This window comes from Siniperca chuatsi, linkage group LG2 (assembly GCF_020085105.1).
Source record: "Siniperca chuatsi isolate FFG_IHB_CAS linkage group LG2, ASM2008510v1, whole genome shotgun sequence".
Lineage (NCBI taxonomy): Eukaryota > Metazoa > Chordata > Actinopteri > Centrarchiformes > Sinipercidae > Siniperca > Siniperca chuatsi.
The window spans coordinates 21,639,018-21,662,845 of record NC_058043.1 but is presented as its reverse complement, the minus strand read 5'-3'; the positions used below and the strand labels follow the sequence as shown (position 1 = coordinate 21,662,845).

Sequence of the window (23,828 nt, the reverse complement as noted above, 5' to 3'; positions counted from 1 at the left end):
CTCTTGCACAGGTACATACATTACATACACACTGCTTTTATCCTTTCGTCCCCACATTCTCATCTTATCAATTCAGTCTCACTTTGACTGAATGAACCATTCCTTTTCTTTTCTTTTCTTTTCTTTTCTCCTCTTCCATGGTTTAAGGTCTTCACTGACCCTGTAGACAGGCTGAAGGTCAAGCCCTTCGAGAGGAAAGTGCTTTTTTCCACCAGTGTAGATGAGCCTCTTAAGAGTGTGCTATTCCAACTATTCAGATGATTCCCACTCTTAGACAAAAAGACTTTTCATCTGGCGTTGACGGAGTTCCTGTGGGGACAGATGGTACAAACATTAAACTTTCAACATTAAACTCAAGAGGCATTGAAGATCTGATCATCCAAACCACAAACACAGGCTACTCAGAGCTGCATTTAGCACTAACAACAAGGTGTAATTGCAGAGTGTTTCCAACCCATATATAGGAGTTACCAGGAAACAAATGCAAATCAGGAGGGAGGCAGCTCAGATAGTAACATCCTCTGTAGAAACTGGGCTGGGGGGAAAAAGCAAGATGTGGTATGATATGTCTGTTTTGAGATTACGTGATGTGTGTGACAATGATGTACATGATCTGCATTTGGGCAAGGAAAGAGAAATCATCTTGTACAATCTAATCTAATCCAATAAAAAACAGCCCTGCAATAAATCTTATCTCATAATATTCAGGTTTGCTGACACTGTGTCAGAGAGAATTTGATTCAGATGTACGGTAATTTTTGAGGCTGTAGTTGTGGTGTCAAATTGGCCTGTTTTTAATGTTGTTTTTTCATCCTATTTACATACATAAAGGTAAAAGAATGTCATAAACACCTCTCAGTGTGTAAGTGTGTAGTGCAGCTACATCAGATGGAACCACTATGTGGATATGAGATGCATGTTAATGTCAGCTGCGAAGGCACCAAGTCTGGAATGAGCAACCGGCCTTTTCCCTTCCTGGTCACGAACAATTTCAGCTTTCCACTTTGACAAATGTCGCCGGTTAATTTCAGTCAGCATTTGGCTCTGCTCTAAAGTTGTTTGTTTTGTAATCTTTATTAATTCGGAACTTTTCTCAGCTTTATTGATCCCTAATTGTTAACAAGGATGCTGTGAGAAATTAGTTAGGGTGTCGTGTTAGTGTGTGTGTGCGTTATGTGTGAATATTTGCGTGTGTCGTGTGTGTGTAGGAGCCTGTGGGTCCTCATTATCTGGAGCAGGGGTACGTAAATGAGTTGGCTCTTGTCATCTTTCCATGCAGCTGTTGTCTTTGGTTGCCATTTTGAATTGACTCGGGTGACAGTGTGGGAGGATATTTATGTATAGGGGTCTCCCATGCAGTTCTCACAGAATAAGCCTTCCTATAGAGCATGATGGAGGAGGATGAAATGGTGTGAGGTTTTTCCTTTAATCTTTTGTTGCAGTTTGCATTGTTGCAATTTGATGGAAGGTATTAACATAATTTTGTCATTTGCACTGTGTGGGTGGCATAAATGTTTTGTTGACTGAAGTGAATGATTTTTTACCAAAGATTCATCATTTAAACCATAATTTTCATTTTTTTCATTGTCCTAACATTATTGACACTGACCTCACTCTGATACTTAATTCATCATCACAAGCATAAATTCAAAGCTAAATGAAGCTAATTTATTAAAAAATAATTAGAAAGCCAGTATGAATCGACTGTATGAATTCTGTGTAATTGGGTGTCAAATGAGAAGCTGTCTGCTATGCAAAGAAAGTAGTGATAGTGATGTTCAATACATCACTATCACTATACAGAAAAAATACATCTTTGCAAGTTCAGAAAACCAATTAAAAGGCAATAAGATGTTTTTGTGATTGTGACTGTATGCATTCTGTTTTTGTTTTTTGACTGATTCATATTTGAATAGATCGATTGCCTATGAGACTTGGATCAAGCATTTGACATTTGATTTTTAAAGACACATGAGAATGAGGAAAATGAATTTTAAACAAAGTTTTCTTGTCTTCTGTTGGATAAAGAGGCTTTGAATCCCAGATCTTGACATTACATTTGCATCCTCCAAAAACCAATGAATTTAAAAAGGATTTTGTCGAGAGAATCTGAAAGAAAAGCGGATATTAATATGCTAATAGCCACCGTGGCCAGCAGTAAATACCAAGAAATGGAGGAATTTCTATCACCTTTTAACACTGTTGCTCCCTCCTCACATATACAGAACCATTTCGTTTTATTATTTCATGCGCAGAGTGTAAAGCACAGGCTCTCATGGTGACAATCCTGAGGCTATAAAATATTTACAATATAATAACACTTTTATTGCACTGTTACACACATACAAGCCTTTCCCTTTGAGCTATTGTGGAGGTACTGTATTGGTGTGGTCTTTTTTACTTCGACAGCTTTGGGCGGGCTTGCCTGAGAGTTTGTTTGACAACCTTATCCTCCATTCTGGATTTTCCCTTCTGTTATCCCTGATTATGATCCTTTATGTTCTTTTCTGCACTAACTCCCTGAATATGGCTGGAAAGAGTAGACATGGGAGCGGTCACTGGCATCAGGGGAATCATGCATTGGGGATAAGGGCTACTAAAGTGTAGAAATTGTTCAGTTCTTTGACCTCTGTGTATGACTATCCTGGCATCAGTGTATCCTCCTTGACTACTTCCCTTTTTTTTTCAGTACCTTTTTTCTGCTTTGTTCAAATGAATAGTTCGACATTTTGGAAAATATGCTTATTCACCTTTTTGCCGAGAGCTAGAAGAGAAGTTTGATACCCCTCACATGTCTGTATACTAAATACTCCTCCCGGGAATATTGCTAAGCTAAATTAGCTTAGCATGAATACTGGCAATAGGGGGAAACAACTAACCCAGCTTTGTCCGAAGGTAACAAAATCCACCTGCCAGCATTTCTAAATCTGACAAATTTTCTTTGTTTAATCTGTAAAAAAAATGGTGTAAAAATGACAAGTTGTGGTTTTAGCCCAGCGCATAACCCCATTTAAAACCACAAATTGTTGTTTTTTTTATATAAATGAGCTATAAACTGTTATATTAGTTACCTATTAGTTGGCTTAAAAGGTGCTGGTAGGTGAAATTTGTTACCTTCTGACAAAGCTAGGCTAGCTTTCCCCCTGTTTTCAGTATTCATGCTAAGCTAACCAGCTGCTGGCTGTAGCCTTATATTGAACCGGCAGATGTAAGAGTGGTGTCAATCTTCTCATCTAACTCTTGGCAAGAAAATGAATAAACGTAAATGTCAAACAACTTCTTTAAACGTTTAACCTTTAATGTTTGCCTTAACACTGCAAGGGAAAAGTCTACCAAGCCAGCCATTTCTTAGTGTGGGTGTACCTACAGTAAACACGCTTTACCAAGAAAACATCTGCAGACAGTGGTCAAGGAATATAGCCTGTTCGGTGGTTATCTTTGGGAAGAAGCACATTTCATGGCAAACTGCCTGATAATCACTGGACAAGCTTTATTGTTTGACTGAGTTTTCCTGCCAGTTTGCTCACTGCTTTATATCTAAAACCCTTCCTCCAGTCACTCCTCCCTTTAACCCTTTGCCAGTAACCCTTCTGTCTTTCCTTAGCGCGGTTAACCCTTTCCTCTTCCCGCCCCACCCTCCCCTCTCCTGCCTCCAGGTCGGATGACAGCGACTCCTCGCTCTCCGAGGTGCTCAGGTAGAGGAACTGTGTTTGTCACTCTCTCTTGTTTTCCCATTTGCCTGTTAACTCACCTGGTGTCATCTCGTCTCCACCAGTAGTCAGTGCCTCGCCTGGCCTCTCCTCCACCTCCCTTTTTCCCCCTCTGTGGGTGAGGTCGTTGTGGTGCATGTTTTAACCACATGCGGCTTTCATCCCACCTGTGTGATGTTGTGTTTCTCCTTGGTGTTGCTCGCACACGAGACCTGAATGAACCTTACCACTTTTCTACAGGCTGCAGGAAAAAAAAAACAAATATGAAAATGCACAAATATTATTTAAACAAGCTTTCTTGTCAAGCATTAGATGAGAAGATTGATGTCACTCCCATATCTGTCTTATAAATATGTAGCTGGAGCCAGCAGCCAGTTAGCTTAGCTTAGCACAAAGAGTGGAAACGGGGAAACAGCTAGCCTGACTCTTTCCAAAAATAACAAAATCTGCCTACCAGCACCTCTAAAGCTCATGTTACATCTCATTTATTTAGTGTGTACAAAAACCGAAGTGTAAACTTTGACAAATTGTGGTTTTACAGAGTGTAATGTGCCAGACAGCAGTACAAGTTTTTGTACAGATAATGCAGTACATTGTGTTAATGAGTTAGTTAGTTAGTGAGTTTTAGAGGTGCTAGTTGGCGGATTTTGTTACCTTTGGACAGAGCCAGGCTAGCTGTTTCACCCTGCTTCTAGTCCTTATGATAAGCTAAACTACTACCAGCCACTGCTGGCTGTAGTTTCAAATTTAGTGTACAGACATCAAAGAGTTAGCCATCTTCTCATATAACTTTAAGCAAAAAACCAAATAAGCATATTTCTCAAAATGTCAAATTATTCCTTTAAGACAAACAGAATAAAATGATATAATATTGATAAAAACAGAACTTTCTCCTCTTCCTTTTGATCAGTCCTTTCTATTTCTGTCTTTATCACACACAGACACACACACACACACGCACCTCTCACCAAGGCTCTTCTGTCTGTTTTTATGTGTACTGCAGAGCTCACACTGGTCTCCCTCCATGTTTTCATTAGTCTGCTGGTCTCATGGTGCTTGGCCCTGCAACATCCATTAGCACCTTACATAGTGCGTAACACAGCACACTATGATATCTTCCACAGATGCTCATAGAATGGGAACACTCTTCATTCATTAATAATTTTGACCAGCACATTGCTGTAAGAAATAGAGTGCTGCATTAAGCAATATTATAGTATGGGCAGTATATGTCCTTATAGAGAAAAACAAAAGAGAAACTATAAAGAAAGCATTTAAAATAATGCAACATAATGATTTCCTGGCAGGTGAACAAAGTAGCTTGGTTAAGTGGTTGTAAGTATGGAGGTTCTGGTAATATATTATGGTAAAATAAATTATGTTTGTATTCATTCATTCAAGTTACATATGTCATTACATTAACACCAGGACAACAATGTGATTAACTGACTTCTGATTTGAACCAATGAAGATGGAGTGTAAGACCTTCCTCAGACAACATGATAGGGTTTTAACAGCCTTCAGAGTGATAAGATTCATTCAAATGAAACTGCAGCTCAAATTCTTCTTCACCTATTTTTTAAAATCTTCCTTCCCTCTCTTCTCCAGTTGTTAAAAAATCATATTAATAGAACTGTCACGCGTATGGTTTTCTCCTCTTTTTATCAAAGAAATATCCTGCATTCTATCATCAGTCTTTCCAAAATGGATTTGGACCAAAAAGAGCAGATTGTTTGTGATGCTGTGTTCACTCTATACACCTGCCATCACAGTCAGGGTTCTGCAACTCTGCAGAGGAGCAGAAGCTGATAATCTGACTATGTTATCGACTTGTTACATCTGTCCACTTACCCACATGTACCACATACCCTTTTCCCTGGGCCCTAAAAGGTGATTGGCTGTGGAGGTGCTGAACTGAGAGTCAGCCCCCACCTGACTGGCGGAGAATTGATGCTGCATGTGGTGGTGATGATGACATCTCAGGACGTTGTGCTGTGGTTTATTTTTGAGTTGCAGGCTGCTGTGTAGTTGGTGTTCCAGGCTGTTGATAACAATTGTTTTGAGCTTATTCTGTGCAAGTTGGCTCTCTTTTGTGTTTCATGAGACTTGGCAGACATGCATGCAATCTGTTTTCACTGGCTGATGATTGACATTATTTGGTTGGCATTTTTATGCACTGTTAAAAAAAAAAACCCACAGATACTATGGTTTAGTGTTTAATTTTTGATTTGACGTGTGTATTTGTGTGTATTTTCACGCTGGGACATCAGCGTATGTGCAGGCATAGAAGAGGAGCATGTTGTCATCTTTGACAAGTTTCAAGCACACCCTTCTTTATTTTGCTCACTCTGTGCAGAAATAAACCTTGTCCCAAGTTTTGTGTGTAATCACAGATTCTCTTTTCCCTCCGGCTCTCCCTCACTGGTTTGTTCTCTACCTCTCACACACACATACACATTAACCACCACTGGTGTTATTAGGAAGCCCACCAGGGACCAATTTTCCCACATTCTTCCCTCTTCTTCTCACCCTCCGCCTGCTCTGTCTCACTCTGCTGACTGCTCTCCAGTTAGTCTGGAAAACTGGCCTGTCAGTGGGACATAGATTTGGGGGGTAAGGGGGGCAGAGGTTCAGATAGAGGCTGTGTGTGTTGTGGATATGTGGTTATGTGTGTGTGTGTGAGAGAGAGTGAGAGAGAGAGAGAGAGAGAGAGAGAGAGAGAGAGAGAAAGACAAGTTGAATAGGAAAGCAGCTCTTACTGTTGTAGTGCCCCTTCACTGGGCTGTTCCACAACAAAAAGAAAGGAGGAAGGGGGGTGGAGGCAGGCCAGAGCGATCGAGCAGGTGGGCTCAGAAAACCAACAGGAAGTTGCAGGAAGTTGTGCGACTGCATATGTGCATAGTTTTTTAGGGGAGTACATCAACTGTATGTATCCAGTGAGGTTTGTATGGGTTTGTATTTGTCTCTGTATAACGGAAAGAATATTTGTGTTTTTGTGTGCATGTATGTGATCGGCCTGTGTTTTACAGTGTGCGCATCTGTAGATATGTGGAAAGAAATCAGCCTCACTGATTTATATTGAAGAGTCTGTGACATTATTTGACGTATTTGTGTGTGTGTGTGTGTGTGTGTGTGTGTGTGTGTGTGTGTGTGTGTGTGATCTTTAGGGGTGTAATCAATCCCATTGGGGGTGTGAAAGGGGGTCGGACGGCGCCCCTGCAATGTGTTTCTGTAGCCGAGGGCCACTCGAAGCCGGTCCTGTGTGTGGATGCCACAGATGAGCTGCTGTTCACTGGATCTAAAGGTACACATACCACTAACTATACTGTCTTTATTTAAGGGGTATTTCACAAAAACCTTAAATGGCCTTAATGGCTGCTGTTTTAAATGGATATTTAAAACGTTGAAACAAATAACATGATGACTTAAAACTTGTCATCTCAAAACAATTACACCACTAAAAAGTAGTTGAACATATTGGGAAATCCTTTTATTTGCTCTTTTTCCAAGACTGAGAGATTGACACCTCTCTCATGTCTGTGCGTTAAGTATGGAGCTGGTACCAGGAGGTGATTAGCCTAGCTTAGCATGAACAGTGCAAACAGGGGGAAACAGCTAGCCTGGCTCTTTCCGAAGGTGACGTCCCAGTTTATTCGTTAGTTTTAACCTGATTAAAAACGGATAAACGGATAAAAAGTCTAAAAATGACACGTTTGACGTTTTTTGTACAGAACAAACAAACGAGATCAAGCGTGTTAATTACTGGTCTTTAGAGGTTGTGGCAGGCATTTTTTGTTACCTATGGACAGAGCCAGGCTAGCTGTTTTAAAATACTCTAGTTCTGAACTATTCCTTTAATAAGAGGCATCTAATTTTTTCTGTGAATGTATCAAAATAGACAGATTACTGACAACGAGGCGTGTAGCAAAAATAATATCAAGAATCATCTGATCCATTTTTTGCAATCCCAATCCCAAACTGTGCTTCTGTTGTGCAGAGTTTTTGAACTGCCCTTCTTTCGTCCTCCAGATCGTACCTGTAAGATGTGGAACCTGGTAACAGGTCAGGAGATCGTCACCCTCAAAGGCCACCCAAACAACGTGGTGTCGGTCAAATATTGTCCTTCCTCCTGTCTGGTCTTCTCTGTCTCCACCTCCTACATCAAAGTGTGGGACATCCGCGACTCTGCCAAGTGTGTCCGCACGTTTACGTAAGTTTCCTCCAGCAGCCAGCCAGATGAAGCTGTTTGGAGCAGTCAAACTAAAAAAATTGCAGCTGAGGAGATATTTGATAGATGTGATTTAGGGATATGCCTTTTCTGTTCAGTGATGTGTTTCAAGTTGCAGAAAAGTGACAAATGAAATGAGGGAAAATTTTATGTGAAATACATCAAGAGGAAATGGTAACTGTAAAATTCTGCTCATTTCTACTCTCTATTTCTTCAGTCTGTCCCTCTCTCTTACACTGTTTGGCTTCTCTTTACCCCCACAGTTCATCGGGGCAGGTAGTTTCAGGTGATGCGTGTGCGGGCACCACCACCCGCACAATAACCTTTGCACAGGGTGAGTGTCAGATCAACCAGATAGCCCTCAACCCGTCAGGATCTGTGCTCTATGCTGCCGCTGGAAACACTGTTCGCATGTGGGACCTCAACAGGTACATTGTACATTCATTCATCAATTTATTCATTGAACTATTCATCCAATTATTGATTAAAGTATTAAGTCAGTCATTCAAGTATCTATGTATTCATTGATTCCTTCACTGATTTATATGCTTAGTCATTCCCACATTCATTGGTTAATTCATGCAGATAGTTTCTTTACAGCCAGCTCTAAATTCTTTTAGACGTGGATGTGGATGTATATATTCACTTGTCAGATGTTAATCAACCAGAGAGCTGATTAACATCTGACTGAAGAGATTAAAAAGGCTGCCAAAGGAAAGTGCAGGAACTCAGCACTGGTGATATGAAGTGTGTACTTGAGCATGTTTTCTACTAGGTACCCATTTCTGAATTCCTATGGTAACGCCATCTTCTCCTCAGTTTTTATGCTTCTAGAGGGAAATGATTAACAGATTGGACCAGACAGTTTATGCTGAGGGGCTCAGACCCATTTAATGATGCATAAGCCCCCTCCAGAAATGAAAAATGAATGTATTAGACATTTCTTCAGTGTCGTCTCTGCCTATGGCATCACTGTGTCTCAGCAGTTTTACTTCACCCTTGAGACGGAAAGTGATTTCATTCAGTGAAACTGGCACCTTGAAAATCTAATTCTTGTAAGTAATGAATTTCACAGACCTTTGCTTCACCTCCTTTGCTGTGTGCCTCTCTGTGTGTCTGTGTGTGTGTGTGTGTGTATGTGTGTGTGTGTGTGTGTGTGTAGGATGCAAGGAATGGGGAAGCTGACAGGCCACATCGGCTCCGTCATGTGTCTGACAGTGGGACAGTCTCTGCTGGGAAAAGACCAAGTAATCACTGGCTCCAAAGACCATTATGTCAAGGTACCACACACACACACACATATTTAGACCAAACCTGAGTGTCACAGATGCAGATGCATCTTTCACTGTCTCCTGCTTCCTCTTCTCTCCTCAGGTGTTTGACGTGGCAGAGGGAACTATGGGTAATGTAGGTCCAGCTCATAACTTTGAGCCGCCCCATTATGACGGCATCGAGTGTTTGGCAGTACAGGGAGATGTGCTGTTCAGCGGGTCCAGGGACAACGGCATCAAAAAATGGGATCTGGAGCAGCAGGAGCTCACCCAGGTGTGTGTGTGTGGGTGTGCCTGCATGTATGTGTGTTCTTGTTTAGATTTATGTTATGGATTTAGAAGGGGCTTTTTCTTAAAGCTTAAAACATTTCTCTTACCATGCTGAACACATACCAACACTCGCTAAAGCTTATTTCAAATTAAGGCTGTATGTGTTGTATGTTCCTACACAGTCCATCGTTTGGCTATTAATCATTCATGATCATTCATGATCTCTTGACCCTTATCATCTTGTGAACAAAGCCATTTTTTCCATATGGTGTATGTAGTGCAGATAGAGTGCCAACACAGTATCAAAGGGATTTGGGAGATCACTTAAAGGACAGCTTCTAATGTGGAGTGGTGATTTGGATTATCAATTGATTGTTTAAATAATTTATCAAGCAACAATACCAAGAGTCTCTGTGAGCTAAATGCTAATGCTAGCATGCAAACATGCTCACAACGACAATGTTAACATGCTGATATTTAATATTTATCATGTTCACCATCTTAGTTTTGAGTGTTAGCATGCCAACATTTGCTTATGATTCCCAAAAACAACACAAAGTACAGTTGAGGCTGATGGGAATATCATTAGTTTGGCAGGTATCACAAACCAAACTGCTGGACAAATTAAAATTTTGATTTGATGGTGGCGCTAGATGAAAAGTCAGGGGATCACCAAAGTCAGTAGGATTTATCCTCTGGGGTTCATGAATGTCTGTACAAAATTTCATGCAGTCCATCCAATAGTTGTTGAAATATTTCAGTCTGGACCAGTGGTGGTGACATTGCCATCCCTAGAGCCACGCCACTAGCTTGTCTAAAAATGCCAAACATTTGCTGGTTCAAGCTTCTCAAATATCAGGATTTGCTGCTTTTCTTTGTTTTATTTCATTATGAAATAACTGTTGGTTGGAAAAAAACAAAAAAAAGCAATTTGAAAACCTCTTCTTGGGGTCTCAGACCTTGTGATAGGCATACTGTTTTCAGACATTTTATAGGCTACATGTTTAAATGGTTAATTGAAGAACTAAATAATTTAGAATAAAAATAACCATTGTTGTTATTGTAGACATTAGATAGAACAAAAAAGATTATTCAAATATAAGCAGTGTTTGAACCGGAGCACAGAACTAAGATTTTCCTTCATGGCTGACTAATTTGGTCCATCGGGACCAGAGGTCTTCAACCAGTTTGTGTAGTAGTGCAGCTTCTTCTTTGTACAGTCACACTCGTGAAACAGACATAACAAAACACACACACCTCCTGTGCCCGTACAGCACTGGTAGAGATTGTATTTTAGTCGCTATCTGACACTGACTCGGCCGTGACAGTGAAAAGGTGTGCTGCCAGTTGAGCGTTGGTGGACAGCTCCTTTCATGTCTTCCTTTATCCAGAGTGTTCGCTCTGTAGAGAAAGTCAACAGAGTGTCCTCATGTGTAATGTGGCAGGAAAGCACTGTGTCAACATCAGGGCGTTAGAGCCCACACGCATCACAGCCACAGGTACCAGAGAGGAAAGTCATTGTGTGTGTGTGTGTGTCTTTGTATGCTTGTGCTGACTTCTGTGGTGTTTCTTGTGCATCCTCTGTTGCCTGCATATGTTAATAATGCATAATAATGCACCTCATGGGTAGATGTGGCTTACTCATTTGCACGCTTAGTAATATGCATATTAAGCAGCAGTTTCTCAAGTTTGCATAAGTTCTGTTTAGCCTTTGTTTATCTGAACAGAGAAAACAAGAACATAAGACATTGTTATTTTCTTTCAAAGGCTGAATTAAATCAACTCAGTCAGTGCTATGGTCTGCGGCATATGACCTTAACCTCATTTATGAAGCAGCCAACACAATCCATTTTACAGCCTCTCTAACTCAGTAGTCTCTGTCTAATTATGTAATAGGATCAAATTGTGGCTTTGGGTATAGAATATATTACAGTAGACTCTGAAACTCTGCCTCCTCCAGGATTGCTGCTGCGAGCTGTTCTGCTCTGACCCCTCTGTTAAAATGCTTACGCCATAGTGTGTGTCTTGGGAGAATATGTGAAGCAGTTTGTTTATAATTACTCAGCACTGTAGTTTCACGATTCCCAATTGCTTGATAAATAGCTTAATATGTCTTCCAAAAACAATTTCGTGTTTGTGTGTTTTACTGGTTTGTCGAAATGCTTATGCAAGTGTTGCTGCAGTGTGATGTTGCTCTCCATGAGGTGTTGGAAAGCATTAACACATTTTTACCCACTGGTGTAAAGTTGTTACAGATAGTGAGGTAGATGTAATGTATGTGAGAACTTTCTCTTTGTTTTTTGTAATAGCTATTCCTCATATTGAGGATGAGGAATAGCCCCCCCCCCCAAGGTTTCCTCCTTTTGTGTTAAGGAAGGATTTCTTATTTCTCAACTTTTCTGGCCTATAGATCCCAACTATAAATGACAAAACTCTTGGTACAACCTATTGGTACAACCTGATATATATCAGGTTGTACCAATAATATTACGCACAGAATGGTGTATATAGTATAATATATATTATATATACATGGTATATGGTGGCAGCGACGACACACTGAAAGCAGTGCGTCGAAGTTCGGCCATATTCTCAGAACTGTGCTGTTTAGTGGCTGACAATTGCTGGTCAGCGCAAGTGTTGAAAGACAAGCTGATTTGTCCCAAGACTTCGACAAGAAGAAAATGCAGATAATGTTTAATTTATGGGAGCTAAGGAAAAGTAATCAGCTGCATCTAGTTCTACACATGAATTAACAGCATTGAACATGGCATACTGTAATCACTGATGCCAGATCCAGATTAAGTATGAAAAAAGCCAACGAGACGATAAGAAAAGAGCCGAACCATACTAGATTTATGAGGCTGATAGCAATATCAGTATCTGATAACGGCCGATATTAATTTTTTTTACAAAAACAAAAGATTTGATTTGGATCCCTTCAATTTGTTTAAAAAACTGTGACCAAATATGTACTCAGCGGGACATTTTATAGTGGAACAATAAACTTGTCAGTGCACCCTGGTGGACAAACTATGTAATGGAGTGCTACTAAATTACTTCAAATATATCTTTGGTATTTCTGTGCATATTAACCGACATACTTCAATACTAATAAATTGCCCATAAGCTTGTATCGGCCCAGCCAATTTATCAGTGTAGCTCTAATAGAGAATGGACAAAATGGACAAAGCCCATTGTGTCAGTGGCAATGGCCAATAAATCCTTGTTTTTTAGGCAAACAGGAAGGCCACAAAGAACACACATAATAGCATCAGTTTTCTGCCAAACAACATATCTGTAAACATGAATTTTCAAACCTTCAAGCTGTTGCAGCAGCAGAAACCTCTGCTGGGTGTCACTGCTACCAGCCAACAAGAATGCATTTAGACTGCAGTGGTATATGATTACCAAATGATCAATTAAATGGTGGAAAATAATGGGAAATGTCCTCCAGATGCAGTAGATCTGACAATTGTGTAAGCGGTATGAATCCAGGTGTTTATTATATCTGCTGTCTACACTGTTGTCTGTGCATTGTAACCAAACATTGTTTCTGTCCATCTTTATCCATTTGTGGCAGCGTTTTCTGTTTCTAAATGGACAGTACCAGCAGGAAAATGCGTCTCTAGTAGGACTTTTTATGTTCTATTGTGAATCCTAAATTCCTGAAAGCCACAGAGTGATGCTGTTTTTAAATATACACCTTTGTTTATACAAAGCAATATCATATCTGTAGTAGATTTTGAGGTACATAGCAAATTATAGCCAGTTGGATGATGTCACTCACAATATTTAAATCGCTCTCAACTCGGACTATCGTTCAGTAAGAATCACTGAACAGAAAACAACTTGATGATATTACCGTCAGTAAAATAATACTGATTTCCTTTTTTGCTTAGAAAGGTAAAGAAGCTTGTGGGTCCTCTGTTTAGATCATAAGGAATAGGGTTAAAATAGACTTGCATGCAAATGAGGAATACATATAGATTTTATAACTTACTGCCTATAAAAAAACGGAGAAAAAGAGCAGACTAACTGCAAACTGCAGTGTGGAAAACATGTACAGATTATCTGTGAACAAATTATAATGTGAGGTACCTGATGGAAACAATAATGGAAAGGAACTTTATTTGCAGTGTTATTTTCGTTGAAAGCTAATCTCAAAATGGAACATGAAAATAACAATTAATGTTAGAAAATGTATTTGTTTTATTTGTGTCTGTACACAAATAAAACAAATACATTTTCTAACAAGAGAAGGTAGATAAACGTAATAAATGTTATCTTCCTGTGCATGTGTTCCATTGTTTAGAGCTGAATCAGTCTGCCGCACAGTTGGTTGAGATAAACAGAATTGTGTAGGGGTGGTAAAAGTTTGGTAAAGCCTCACGTAAAATCCAAATAGCTTTTTGTACATTTGTTCTGTATTTTAAGGCACTGATAGTATTTGTAATCTGCAGTGCTGCATCATCAGAGACACGGTTCACTCTGTTCTTCATTTTCTCTTTAATTCGTACAAACGTGTGATAAAAAGTGTGATGTCAGTTTAGAATCTATTTGTCAGATGTTTTTGTCGGTGTGTTACAGTTTGTTCCTCAGAGCAGAAGTGTGGAGCTGAAGTTACAGATGAGCTGCAGGAACAATTAATCCAATACAAAATAGCAGAAAATAGCACTTTTTGAATCTCTAAAGATTTTTATGACATTTATTTATACCTAAACTCTGAAAGGTCAGATAGAGGTTAGATCTGCCTATAGGGCTAACATTAACCCTCACACTTTGCCAAATACTTCTGTAATTTGAATTGAAGACAGTTGAAACACTTCTGACACTTCCTACAAACTTTTAGGATTCCCTACAAATGTTAGCCACAAGGGCACATGTTTTCAGCCTTTGTTTGCTATTTCTCTCCTGTTGCTTTATGAAATAGCGGCTCATGTCAGTGTTATTACCTTAGTAAACATAAGAACGATGAATCCATTCTCAGTTCATGACTCATGTTTGAAGCTATTGTAAAATACCAAACACACAGACACACAAGCTAAGAATAACTACAGTATTGATTCTAAATACAGTATTAGTGAGCCTCAAGCCACACTTGTACTTGTATGTTGCCTAGCAACAATGTTCATTTTCCATTCAAGAAATATACTACTTTATTGAAGACGATTTATATCCATTAAAAATGAAGCACTGAACATTTATGTTTTTCTACTGCTATTTTAAGAATGCACTAACCAGATGATTCACATTCCTGTAACTGTTTTAAAATGACTGGAATATTATGTAAAAACATGAGATGGAATATCTGTCTTTCTCTCTCTCTCTCTCTCTCTCTCTCTCTGACTTTATGTCTCTCTGCCTTGACTTCACAGCAAATCCCAAACGCCCATAAGGACTGGGTGTGCGCTCTGGCGTACGTCCCGGGCCGGCCCATGCTGCTGAGCGCCTGTCGGGGCGGCATGCTGAAGGTGTGGAACGTAGACAACTTCACCCCCATAGGAGAGGTCAGAGGTCATGAGAGCCCCATTAACGCCATATGTACCAACTCAAGACAGATCTTCACTGCGTCCAGGTATTGTAGTGCTGTAATCAAATGGTATTTCATTCATTAATTCTCCAGCATTCAGTTGATGTAGTGAAGGGATTAATGGGCCAAAAGACTAATTTCTTTAGAAGATTATTACCTTTTTTGAGAGTTAAAGCATCCTTCAATGTCTTAATCAATATTTATTATTATTTATTTGACAGTTCATGCACTATTACTTACTACTTGTATTATTATACCATATTATTATCATCGACCGGTAAACCCACTTTGTACTTCACACTTATTTTAATTTTATACTTATACCCACTTGGTACTTAATTTATCTGACCTGTATTATAGTGTATTATATTTTTTGCTTAGTACTTCTATTCCTGTGTGCACTGATGTGATAGTGAGCTGCTGTAACAAAAGAGTTTCCCCTCGGGGATCAATAGAGTATTTCTGATTCTGATTTCTGAAAAAAGCCCCCAACATACAAACTGTTTACTCCTGTTTGTGTAATGTTTGTTTAAAACTACAGTTCCCAGTTGTTTTAGGAAATGACTTGGCCTTTTTAAAAAATTATACATTTCTGACCCCATTTTTAAGACTTAAATCTTCAGTAGGAACAAATGAGCTTGGAGCTGAGTTCCATAGACAGGGTAGGGAAGTCAGAAAGTATTGAAAGATGAACTAAAGCATTGTTGGTTTTAGTCTTATCGTGGAATTAGAACATTATGTTTATATTTTTGTTTTTCGAACTGGTAGAGTCTGCCCTTTACCAAATATGTTAGCTTTTTCTGAATGAAATACTGGATTATGATTCATGCTTTCTTCATCTCAAGCGTTCATCTGCAGGTGTGTGTCAGCGTTCTGTACCTCAGAGAGGGTCATACTACATCCTGTTTTTCTGAGCTCATAGCTGCATCAGACGGGGATAATGCTTGTTTACTGTTTGTGTGTCTGGGTGGGACATTCTGCCGTCTCTTCAGTCTGCCTGTGTTCATCTTCTCATTCAACTAGTGGGCTTTCACTGAAGTTGACTAACTTTCTATTCCCTCTTCTTCCTGTCTTCTCCTCTTCTCACTCTCTTCTTTCATCACTGCTTTGAACTTCATCATTTCTTGCTATTTTCCTGCCTTCCCACTCCTCCTCTCCTCCTGTTCTTCATCCTTACCTTACTCCTTCTCCTCCTCTACTCCCCACTTCCCCTTGTTAACCCCAGTGACTGCAGGGTGAAGTTGTGGAGCTATGTGCCAGGCTTAACCCCGTGTCTTCCTCGACGGGTCCTGGCCATCAAAGGCCGAGCCACCAGCCTCCCATGATTGCCTCTTCTCCACTCACCAACCCTCCCTTCCTCTGGTACTCTCTTAACTACTTTCCACCTACTTTTCCCTGCTGCGTTTCTTTTCCTCTACTTTTGTATTTTCTTTATCTGGGTGGTACCTGCACTTTTCTGTTTGCTCCTGTTCTGTTTTTATCCTCCTTTTCATTTGTGCTCCAATTCATTCTTTTCTTCTGATTTTTATTATTTTGTCTTTTCACATGCTAATCTGTTTGGCTCAGTTTGACTTCTATTTTTAAAGCTTTTATCATGGTTGCTGGTTCATTTTCAGCCCACTGCCTCCACTAAGACAAACAGCTTCTCATTGACTGAACAAGTGACTCATAGTTCTGCTCTGAATATTTTTTTTTTCTTGTATGTGCAAATCATATTTATCTACTGTGCATGTTTCTCTACTTAAAGGAATAATTTGACATTTTGGGAAAAAACGCAACTTCACGTTTTTACGCTTCAGTTTTTGTTGGGATTAAGCAAATGAGATATAATTTGTTAATTTGTGAGATTTAGAGGTGCTAATAGGTGAATTTTGTCATGTTTGGTCAGAGCCAGGCTAGCTGTTTCCCCATGTTTCCAGTCTTTATGCTATGCTAAGGTAACTGCCTGCTGGCTGTAGCTTCATATTTATCATACAGACATGAGAGTGGTATCAATGTTCTCATCTAACTCTTAAGTGTATTCCTCAAAAAGACAAACTATTTATTTAACACCTTCAGCATTATCCTTTCAGAATCCACTCATTTGACATTTAGCATCTTAACACCAAGTGCACAGCTAATTTCTTTAGCTAGTGTTAATGAAAAATGTGATGCCGTCCTGGGTATTGCCTGATTGACCAGTGCAAGGTGTTATGACTAGCACCGTGAGAATGTACAAGAAAGTGAAAATGAAATTGCCTGGTCAGTTGGGAGTCGAGTTGTGGGCAAGTTGATTAGATTTACTTGTTGCAGAGTTATGAATCATACTTACTTGTACACTTTTCTCAAAGGTTGGAGAGGTGTTTTCTGCCATGGAGAAGGGTCTTTAATGAAGTGTGTGTGGGCAAGTGTGTGTGAAGTGTACGTTGAAGTCAGTCTCTTTGTGTTGTGTCTGATGTACAATGGGCTGTTTTGAAAGGGAAGACTGTCTGATTGATGTTGTTATTTTCTCCCTTTGTTGTGTTCTCCTTGCTTTCCTTTGCTCATCATCCCACCCCTCTCTCTGTTTCTCTCTCTCTCGCTATAGCGACAAGACAGTGAAGATCTGGTCGTCAAAGGTGTGGAGGAAGAGGTGACAACTGAAGTGACAGTTGCTCCTTTGCCATCTTGCTGCAACTTCAGCCACTGATCTGTGACCTGCTTACTTCTAGCAATGAGATATGACACTGAAAACACAGTTTCCAAGGCAATCAAGGTGTTTTTTTCTTTGTCAAGGTGCAAAATGACAAAGCCGAGGCAGAATATGTATTCAAAGGCAAAAAACGATTTGCCTTTCAGATTCTTTTACTGCCAATTTGAAAGTGCCATTCAGGTGTGATGCTACTTGGACAAATGGCATCTTCCCGGCCGTGGATACACCAGGCAGAACAATTTCTCTCCTGACACGAAAACTATCACAGCCTGGTATTAAAAGGAAAAGAAAAAGTGTCCTTCTGTTCTTTCACCAAGGTTTCAGAATCCTTGTGGAACAGTGAGAGGTGAATTTGCTCAAAGACGTGTGTATTCATGTATCTGTTGTCTGAAAGTCAAGACATGGCCGAATTTAAATCCTAGAGGGACCTTAACTAACAACTGGGACCTTTGTTCCTCCATTCAGTCTTCATTAGCATTGTGACTGTTCTGATACTGAGCACATTGGATTATACTATGTGTTCGTCGTGGTGGATGATCAAAAGACAATTGCTTATCATGGGTTAGACGTCACTGGAAAATTACACAAAACACCATCACTTGATATTATGTTTTTTACTCCGGAAAAGCCCTCCAATCACTTTTAGTTCAAGTCGCTCTCAGTATATCACTGAAACTTTATTGCGTTCCACAAGTCGTGTTAATTTTTTTTTAATGACTTTTACTAATTTATTTTCCTCTACCTCAGTTGTTTTGGACTTTGGCATGAGGTGGGAGGGAATGTTTTTACGGGTCATCATGTACAAACACCTGGTGCTTGACATTTTGAAATCTTTATTTAATGCCTGGCTCTTCATATCTGTGTGGATGTGTCCTCTGTGGCCCTCTGGCTTTCAGACTGTCTAGCTGCTGACCTTGCAAACAGGAAAGCACACGTCCAGTAGCACAACTACAAGGTAGCACTGGCCCCGGAGGAGGAATCTGATTGGATTGTATTATCTGCTCTGTAAAGTGCTAACTGCTGCAAAAATAAGAAACACCCCTGCAGATGCACGACAGGGTACAGGTACACACCTACAGTACACACTCCTAAGAGACATTTGTGAGTCGGGTAGTTCATTGAGGCCCAAGTGCCAGATCATTATCTTAACCACCCTACAGTATGTGACCCATACCTGCCATTTATCTTCCACACAAATGGTAATAGGAGCCCTACCAGTTTCCCCCTGCCTGCTTTCAGCTCCACTCTGATCTTTAAGGTTAGCGACTGTCAGACTGACCAGCCTTACTGAAGAGTTCACCTTTTTCCCAGCTACTGAACTTCTCTGGGAAGCCTATTTAATTAGAGGTCTCGCAGCTCTGCTGGCTGCTTTTCATGCAAGATTACTTGGGTGAAAGTAGGTCATAACTGAGAGGGATTTCTTATTAAAATCCCAATTTTCTTCCACCCACTATTTGCTGCTACATTTAAATACAGGAAGTTTTTTCCTGTACCCGTGCACTGATGTACAAATCTGTTTATGTGGCAGATTATGTGTGTGGGCAACACAAACACACACACACATACACACACATATGCACAAACTGTGGACACACAAACACAAGATTTCAGTGGATGTTTCGGTTATCCATCTTGCCTGATAGGTCTTGGCATCCCTCACTGTGTTGATTTAGTGTCTCTTTAATGAAACAAATTCAGCACTGCAGCACACATACATACACACTCCTACAGGCAACAGTAATAACCCAACTCTTAAAAGTCAGTTCAATTATCTTTTTGTTGTCTGACGCTTCTGAATACAGATAATAGCAAGCATTCACATCACTTTCAGTTTATGAACTTGGGCTTTTTTGTATCACTTCAAAATGACACGCAGCATTTAAAAGCTTCTTGTCATACAGATGTCTTACAATATCTCAGTTGAATTTTGTTCAGCTCTAAAATCTCACTCCTTCTGTTGAAAAAAGAGTACTTTGGTGATTTAGTGCCCTTTTCCTTCTAAAAGACCCAGAAACATGTAGTTTAATTAAAAAAGCTTGGATCACAAAAGCCACTCATAGGTGCTGAAGTTAGTTAATACTTTCAACATACTTTCTGCAAATTGTCCCTTTTAAGAGGGAGTATGTACTGCTGCTGGTTGATGTGGCCAACATGAGTTTGAAGCTGCTTACACTCTCCCAAAGCAATGATATGGGTTTTGGGTATATGTTGGGGGGGGGGGTAATTTGTTGAAGCGTTCCTAATATTTTGCTACGCTTAGAAACTCAGGTAAAGGTGGAAGGATAATATTAGTCATACTTTAGTCATTACTTGACCCTGTGAATTTAGGTAGCTCTTTGAATCGACCAAATGCCTTTTTTGAGAGATTTTTTTTTTTTACTTTGAGAAAAAAGGTACTATCAGTGTACCACCCCTTTTTGTAAAAGACCCATTTCCATGTTTTGCTTTTGCATTTGCTTCCCTTTACTTATTATCTATGTACTGTGCTTTTCTGTACAAAATGTACACATCTTAAATGACATCTTCACAATCTGGCCAAAGCTGAAAGTCTTGCAACTCTGAGAAGATGTGCACTGATTTTTGACCATAATAACTTGTTTAAAATATGTATAAATGATGGTAATTGTATAGTAGTTTGTCTATAAAACTGGAGTGAGTGGTACAAAATGTGGTCAGTAAGGAAAACATAATGGGCTATATACTTTGACTTTGAGTCAGACTCCACTGGGTCCTTCACAGGTATTTATCTGTGCTAATTAGCCAAACTGACCCTGCTCACCAGCACTGTGGTGTGTTTCATGTGATAATAATGCTAAGACAGCCTTTATCTCCATTTTTTTCCACTCCTCCAGACTCCTGCTTATTACTAGAAAAGATCTTGTAGTACTGTAGTTTTCGGCACTCACAGGTGCCCTGTGCTTGTACATTTGCTGAAAGATGCATGATGTTAGTGGTGCTCATCGGTTGATTGGACATCTCAAAACATAGCAATTTAGTCAATCTTAATGTTTAACACCTGAGTGGATTTGCTATCAAAATCTTAGAAGGAATTGGCAATTTGTTTTGATTCTGAAGCGTTGACAGTCAATGAATTAAGTTATGTAACAAAAATGTTGAATGTGCTTCACAAACGATGTTTGCTTGGAAGATTTATTATAGCCAAGCAGAAGCCCTAAATTATTATCTGGTCTTGGATCAGCCCCACCCAAAGTTGCCCCAAGTTCTGAGGATCGTATTCTGCCGATGTCAGCACCACTTCATTACTTGATGATGTGTAAATAGGTGTGTCATACCTCTTTTAATATTACAGAGGAGATTTAGTCGAGGTTAACTGACTTCTTTCCCATCAGCTGGCCTCTGAGTAATCTCTGCAAGTTAGGATTTACATGCACTTTGGATAATGAACACTGCTGTGAATACTCTGTGAACTGTTTTCCAGATATGTATTAAGCCTAGTTTTAGACTTAGTTTACAAAGACAGAGTTTATGAGTCCCAAACGAGGCTTAAAGCACTGAAATTGTACTGAAAAGAACACATCTGTTTAGCTCTACAGTAGGTTTAGAAATCAGTGATATTAATGTTTGTGCTGGTACCGTATGTAAGATAACAGTCAAGACAGAAAGACAGGCCCCAGTATGTCCCTGCCTTTAAAGTCCCTTTTATAGCAAATGTTACCTGAGAATGAAAATGTTCACTTTGACAGAGCAGCAAGCACACCTTTTGTAGACGCTCAGGAGAGTCCATCTCCATCCTTATTTCCCTGGCTGTCTGCTGGCATTCAGGCATTTTTCTTAATATTACTGACCACAAACAGGTCATATTACTCTGTGAAAGATATAATCGGAGACACAAGATGACAAGATTCAACCTTAATCTATTTCACCTACCACAATCAACTAGGAAAATCCTACCTGATGAAATGTCCTTTCAGAAAGGGATATGATCACACTAAATGTACCATTGAGCATGTAGTGAGTATTGTTTGATCTATACCTCTCTCCGATCCCGAATTGGTACACCAGCTGGTGGCAATGTTCTGTAGCCAAACGTGAAAAAAAATCTATTGTAGGTTCCCGTAGCCCCTATTAGCATCTGGTTTGAATTGGAAAGCTGTTTGACCAAAGCTGAAAATCACTTGGAACAGCTGATACCTTGCTCACTCTTTAAAGCCACTATGTGTGTAATTGAAATTTTCAGATTATCTGGTGCCCCCCCAGTGGTAGTATTTAAAAATAAATAAATAAAATAAAACAACAATGCATACTGCTGCACCCACAAATCTCACCTTGGGACACAGAATGAATTGACCATTTGCTGAACATCGCCCCCCCGTAGTAACTGTTGCTATGCCTGTCAAGCTTTCCGTTCTCACATAGCATATATGCAGTTTACAGTGATAACATTGGCAGATTTGCCACTTGAAATCCACATTAATTTTTGAAACAATGGGTCTTCTGTTTCACACAGAAGTAAACAAAAGCAGACTTCTACTATATAGAAAAACATACTTGGACAAGCAATGCAGTAGTTAGATTTATGCTTTAATGTATTTTCAGATGTTATGTACACTTTTACCAAAGAAAATGATTTTAGGATGAGGAATAACCAATGAGTTTGGCAAACGTAATACTATCTAATGCAAGTTTGGCCGGAATTGCAGGAGTGTAAACTTCCCCAAAGCAAATAATGAGCAGGACAAAGAGCTGCTGACGTTACTCTAAACTCTGATATAGTAGCACCTTGGCTCACAGGCAGTGGATATTTTTCTAATGTAACCTGTAACCCCACACAATAATGTAGTTACTTAATGATATGCCCCTTGCTTTTGGAAATAACACTAGTTTACTTCTGAAGGTAGTAAGCTAATTAGCCAGACATGGTAATGTTTACAGCATAGAGAGTTTTCCTCTTATTAGAGCCTCATGCACACCGTTTCGGCATGTAGAGAAATCCAAAGCTTGACAGGCCCACCATGCCTAGTTACAGTTGCTAAACTATGATTGGACAATCGCTGTTTGGGGGTGGGGTTTAGCTAATAGTCAGTTGGCTTAAAGCAAAACATAAACTGCACCAATTATCACAGGCAAAAAAAATAAAAAAATCAATGTATAGAGGCGGCAAACAGTCTGTCTGGTATTGGATATAGGACCACAGTACAAATTGGAAAGTCAAGCTCACAGTCACACTGATTGTGTGATTACCACCTTTAGCATTTCCAGCCCAGCCCAGCCCAACCATCTTACTACTAGGAAACGAAACCAAAGTAGTCAGTGTCTCAGCTTCAGCCTTGTGCCTCAACCAACAGGCCTTACTGCCTTTAAGAAACAGAATGTGTATGTAGGACATTGATAATCATTCACTTAATATCCTGAATCTGTAACAGACTTAGTCTGAGGATTGTAGATTGTCCTACAGATTGTGGAATTTGTGGAAAAGTCAGACGACGTCTCTGCTTACTTTATCAGTATGGCTGAAAAGACCTTCAACTTTGCCTTAGGCTGCTGAGGGGATGGGATCGCATTTAGATGCAATCAAGAGGGCACTTTACTGCTTTGCTGCTTGGCAGCGATTCACTATCCCACACCAACACACGTCTTCCCTGCAGCTGCTTTAGTAGTTTTTCTCCAGGTGTGTGTGTGGTCATATTGAGCTCACATATGGTAATACAATATGTGGCAGTGTCTGTGAAATATGTACTCGTGGGACATAAATGCAGGGTCAAAGGTCATTTGTGCCTTTTATTGCACAGACTACTCCCTTTTAAATGAGTGTAAATGTGTGTACAGTTTTTTTATATGACAATGTGCATGTGACCAAGCCATGTAAAAATATTTTACTGTAAATAATGTAAGTATATATTTAATGAAGGATCCAATGTTCCCTCAAGAAAATAAATATGTTAAAAACAGCTGTCCTTTGTGTCTTCTGGTGTGATGAATCCAGATCAGATCAGATTGTATATTGAGTTCTTTAATATGTAGTTTGGATCATAAGGGAAGATTTAAGAAAGCTTTTTTTCTCAAGATCACACACCTGTGATTATCTTATCAAATTTGTTCTTTAATTGGATTGATTGGGATTTTTATAGTATTTACCCAGCTGTCTGCAGATTGATCATTCAGGATAAAGAGGGAAACAGGTTGT

General features: G+C 39.6%; 1 protein-coding gene across 10 annotated transcripts in view; it reads left to right on the top strand.

Annotated features, from left to right (window-relative positions):
• The window catches only part of kif21b (kinesin family member 21B), a 66,911-nt gene extending 43,319 nt beyond the window's left edge, over nucleotides 1-23,592 (top strand). For 4 of the 10 annotated variants that reach the window (XM_044179945.1, XM_044179954.1, XM_044179927.1 and 1 more), the window contains exons 27-35: nucleotides 3,657-3,695; nucleotides 6,878-7,014; nucleotides 7,740-7,920; nucleotides 8,202-8,366; nucleotides 9,101-9,218; nucleotides 9,313-9,483; nucleotides 14,858-15,057; nucleotides 16,238-16,374; nucleotides 17,579-17,716. In XM_044179945.1, coding sequence (XP_044035880.1) covers nucleotides 3,657-3,695; nucleotides 6,878-7,014; nucleotides 7,740-7,920; nucleotides 8,202-8,366; nucleotides 9,101-9,218; nucleotides 9,313-9,483; nucleotides 14,858-15,057; nucleotides 16,238-16,337 — 1,111 coding nt within the window. In that variant the 3' untranslated portion in view covers nucleotides 16,338-16,374; nucleotides 17,579-17,716. The other 6 variants (XM_044179972.1, XM_044180003.1, XM_044179982.1 and 3 more) reach the window with 4 other exon arrangements.
• Nucleotides 23,593-23,828: the final 236 nt, after the last annotated feature.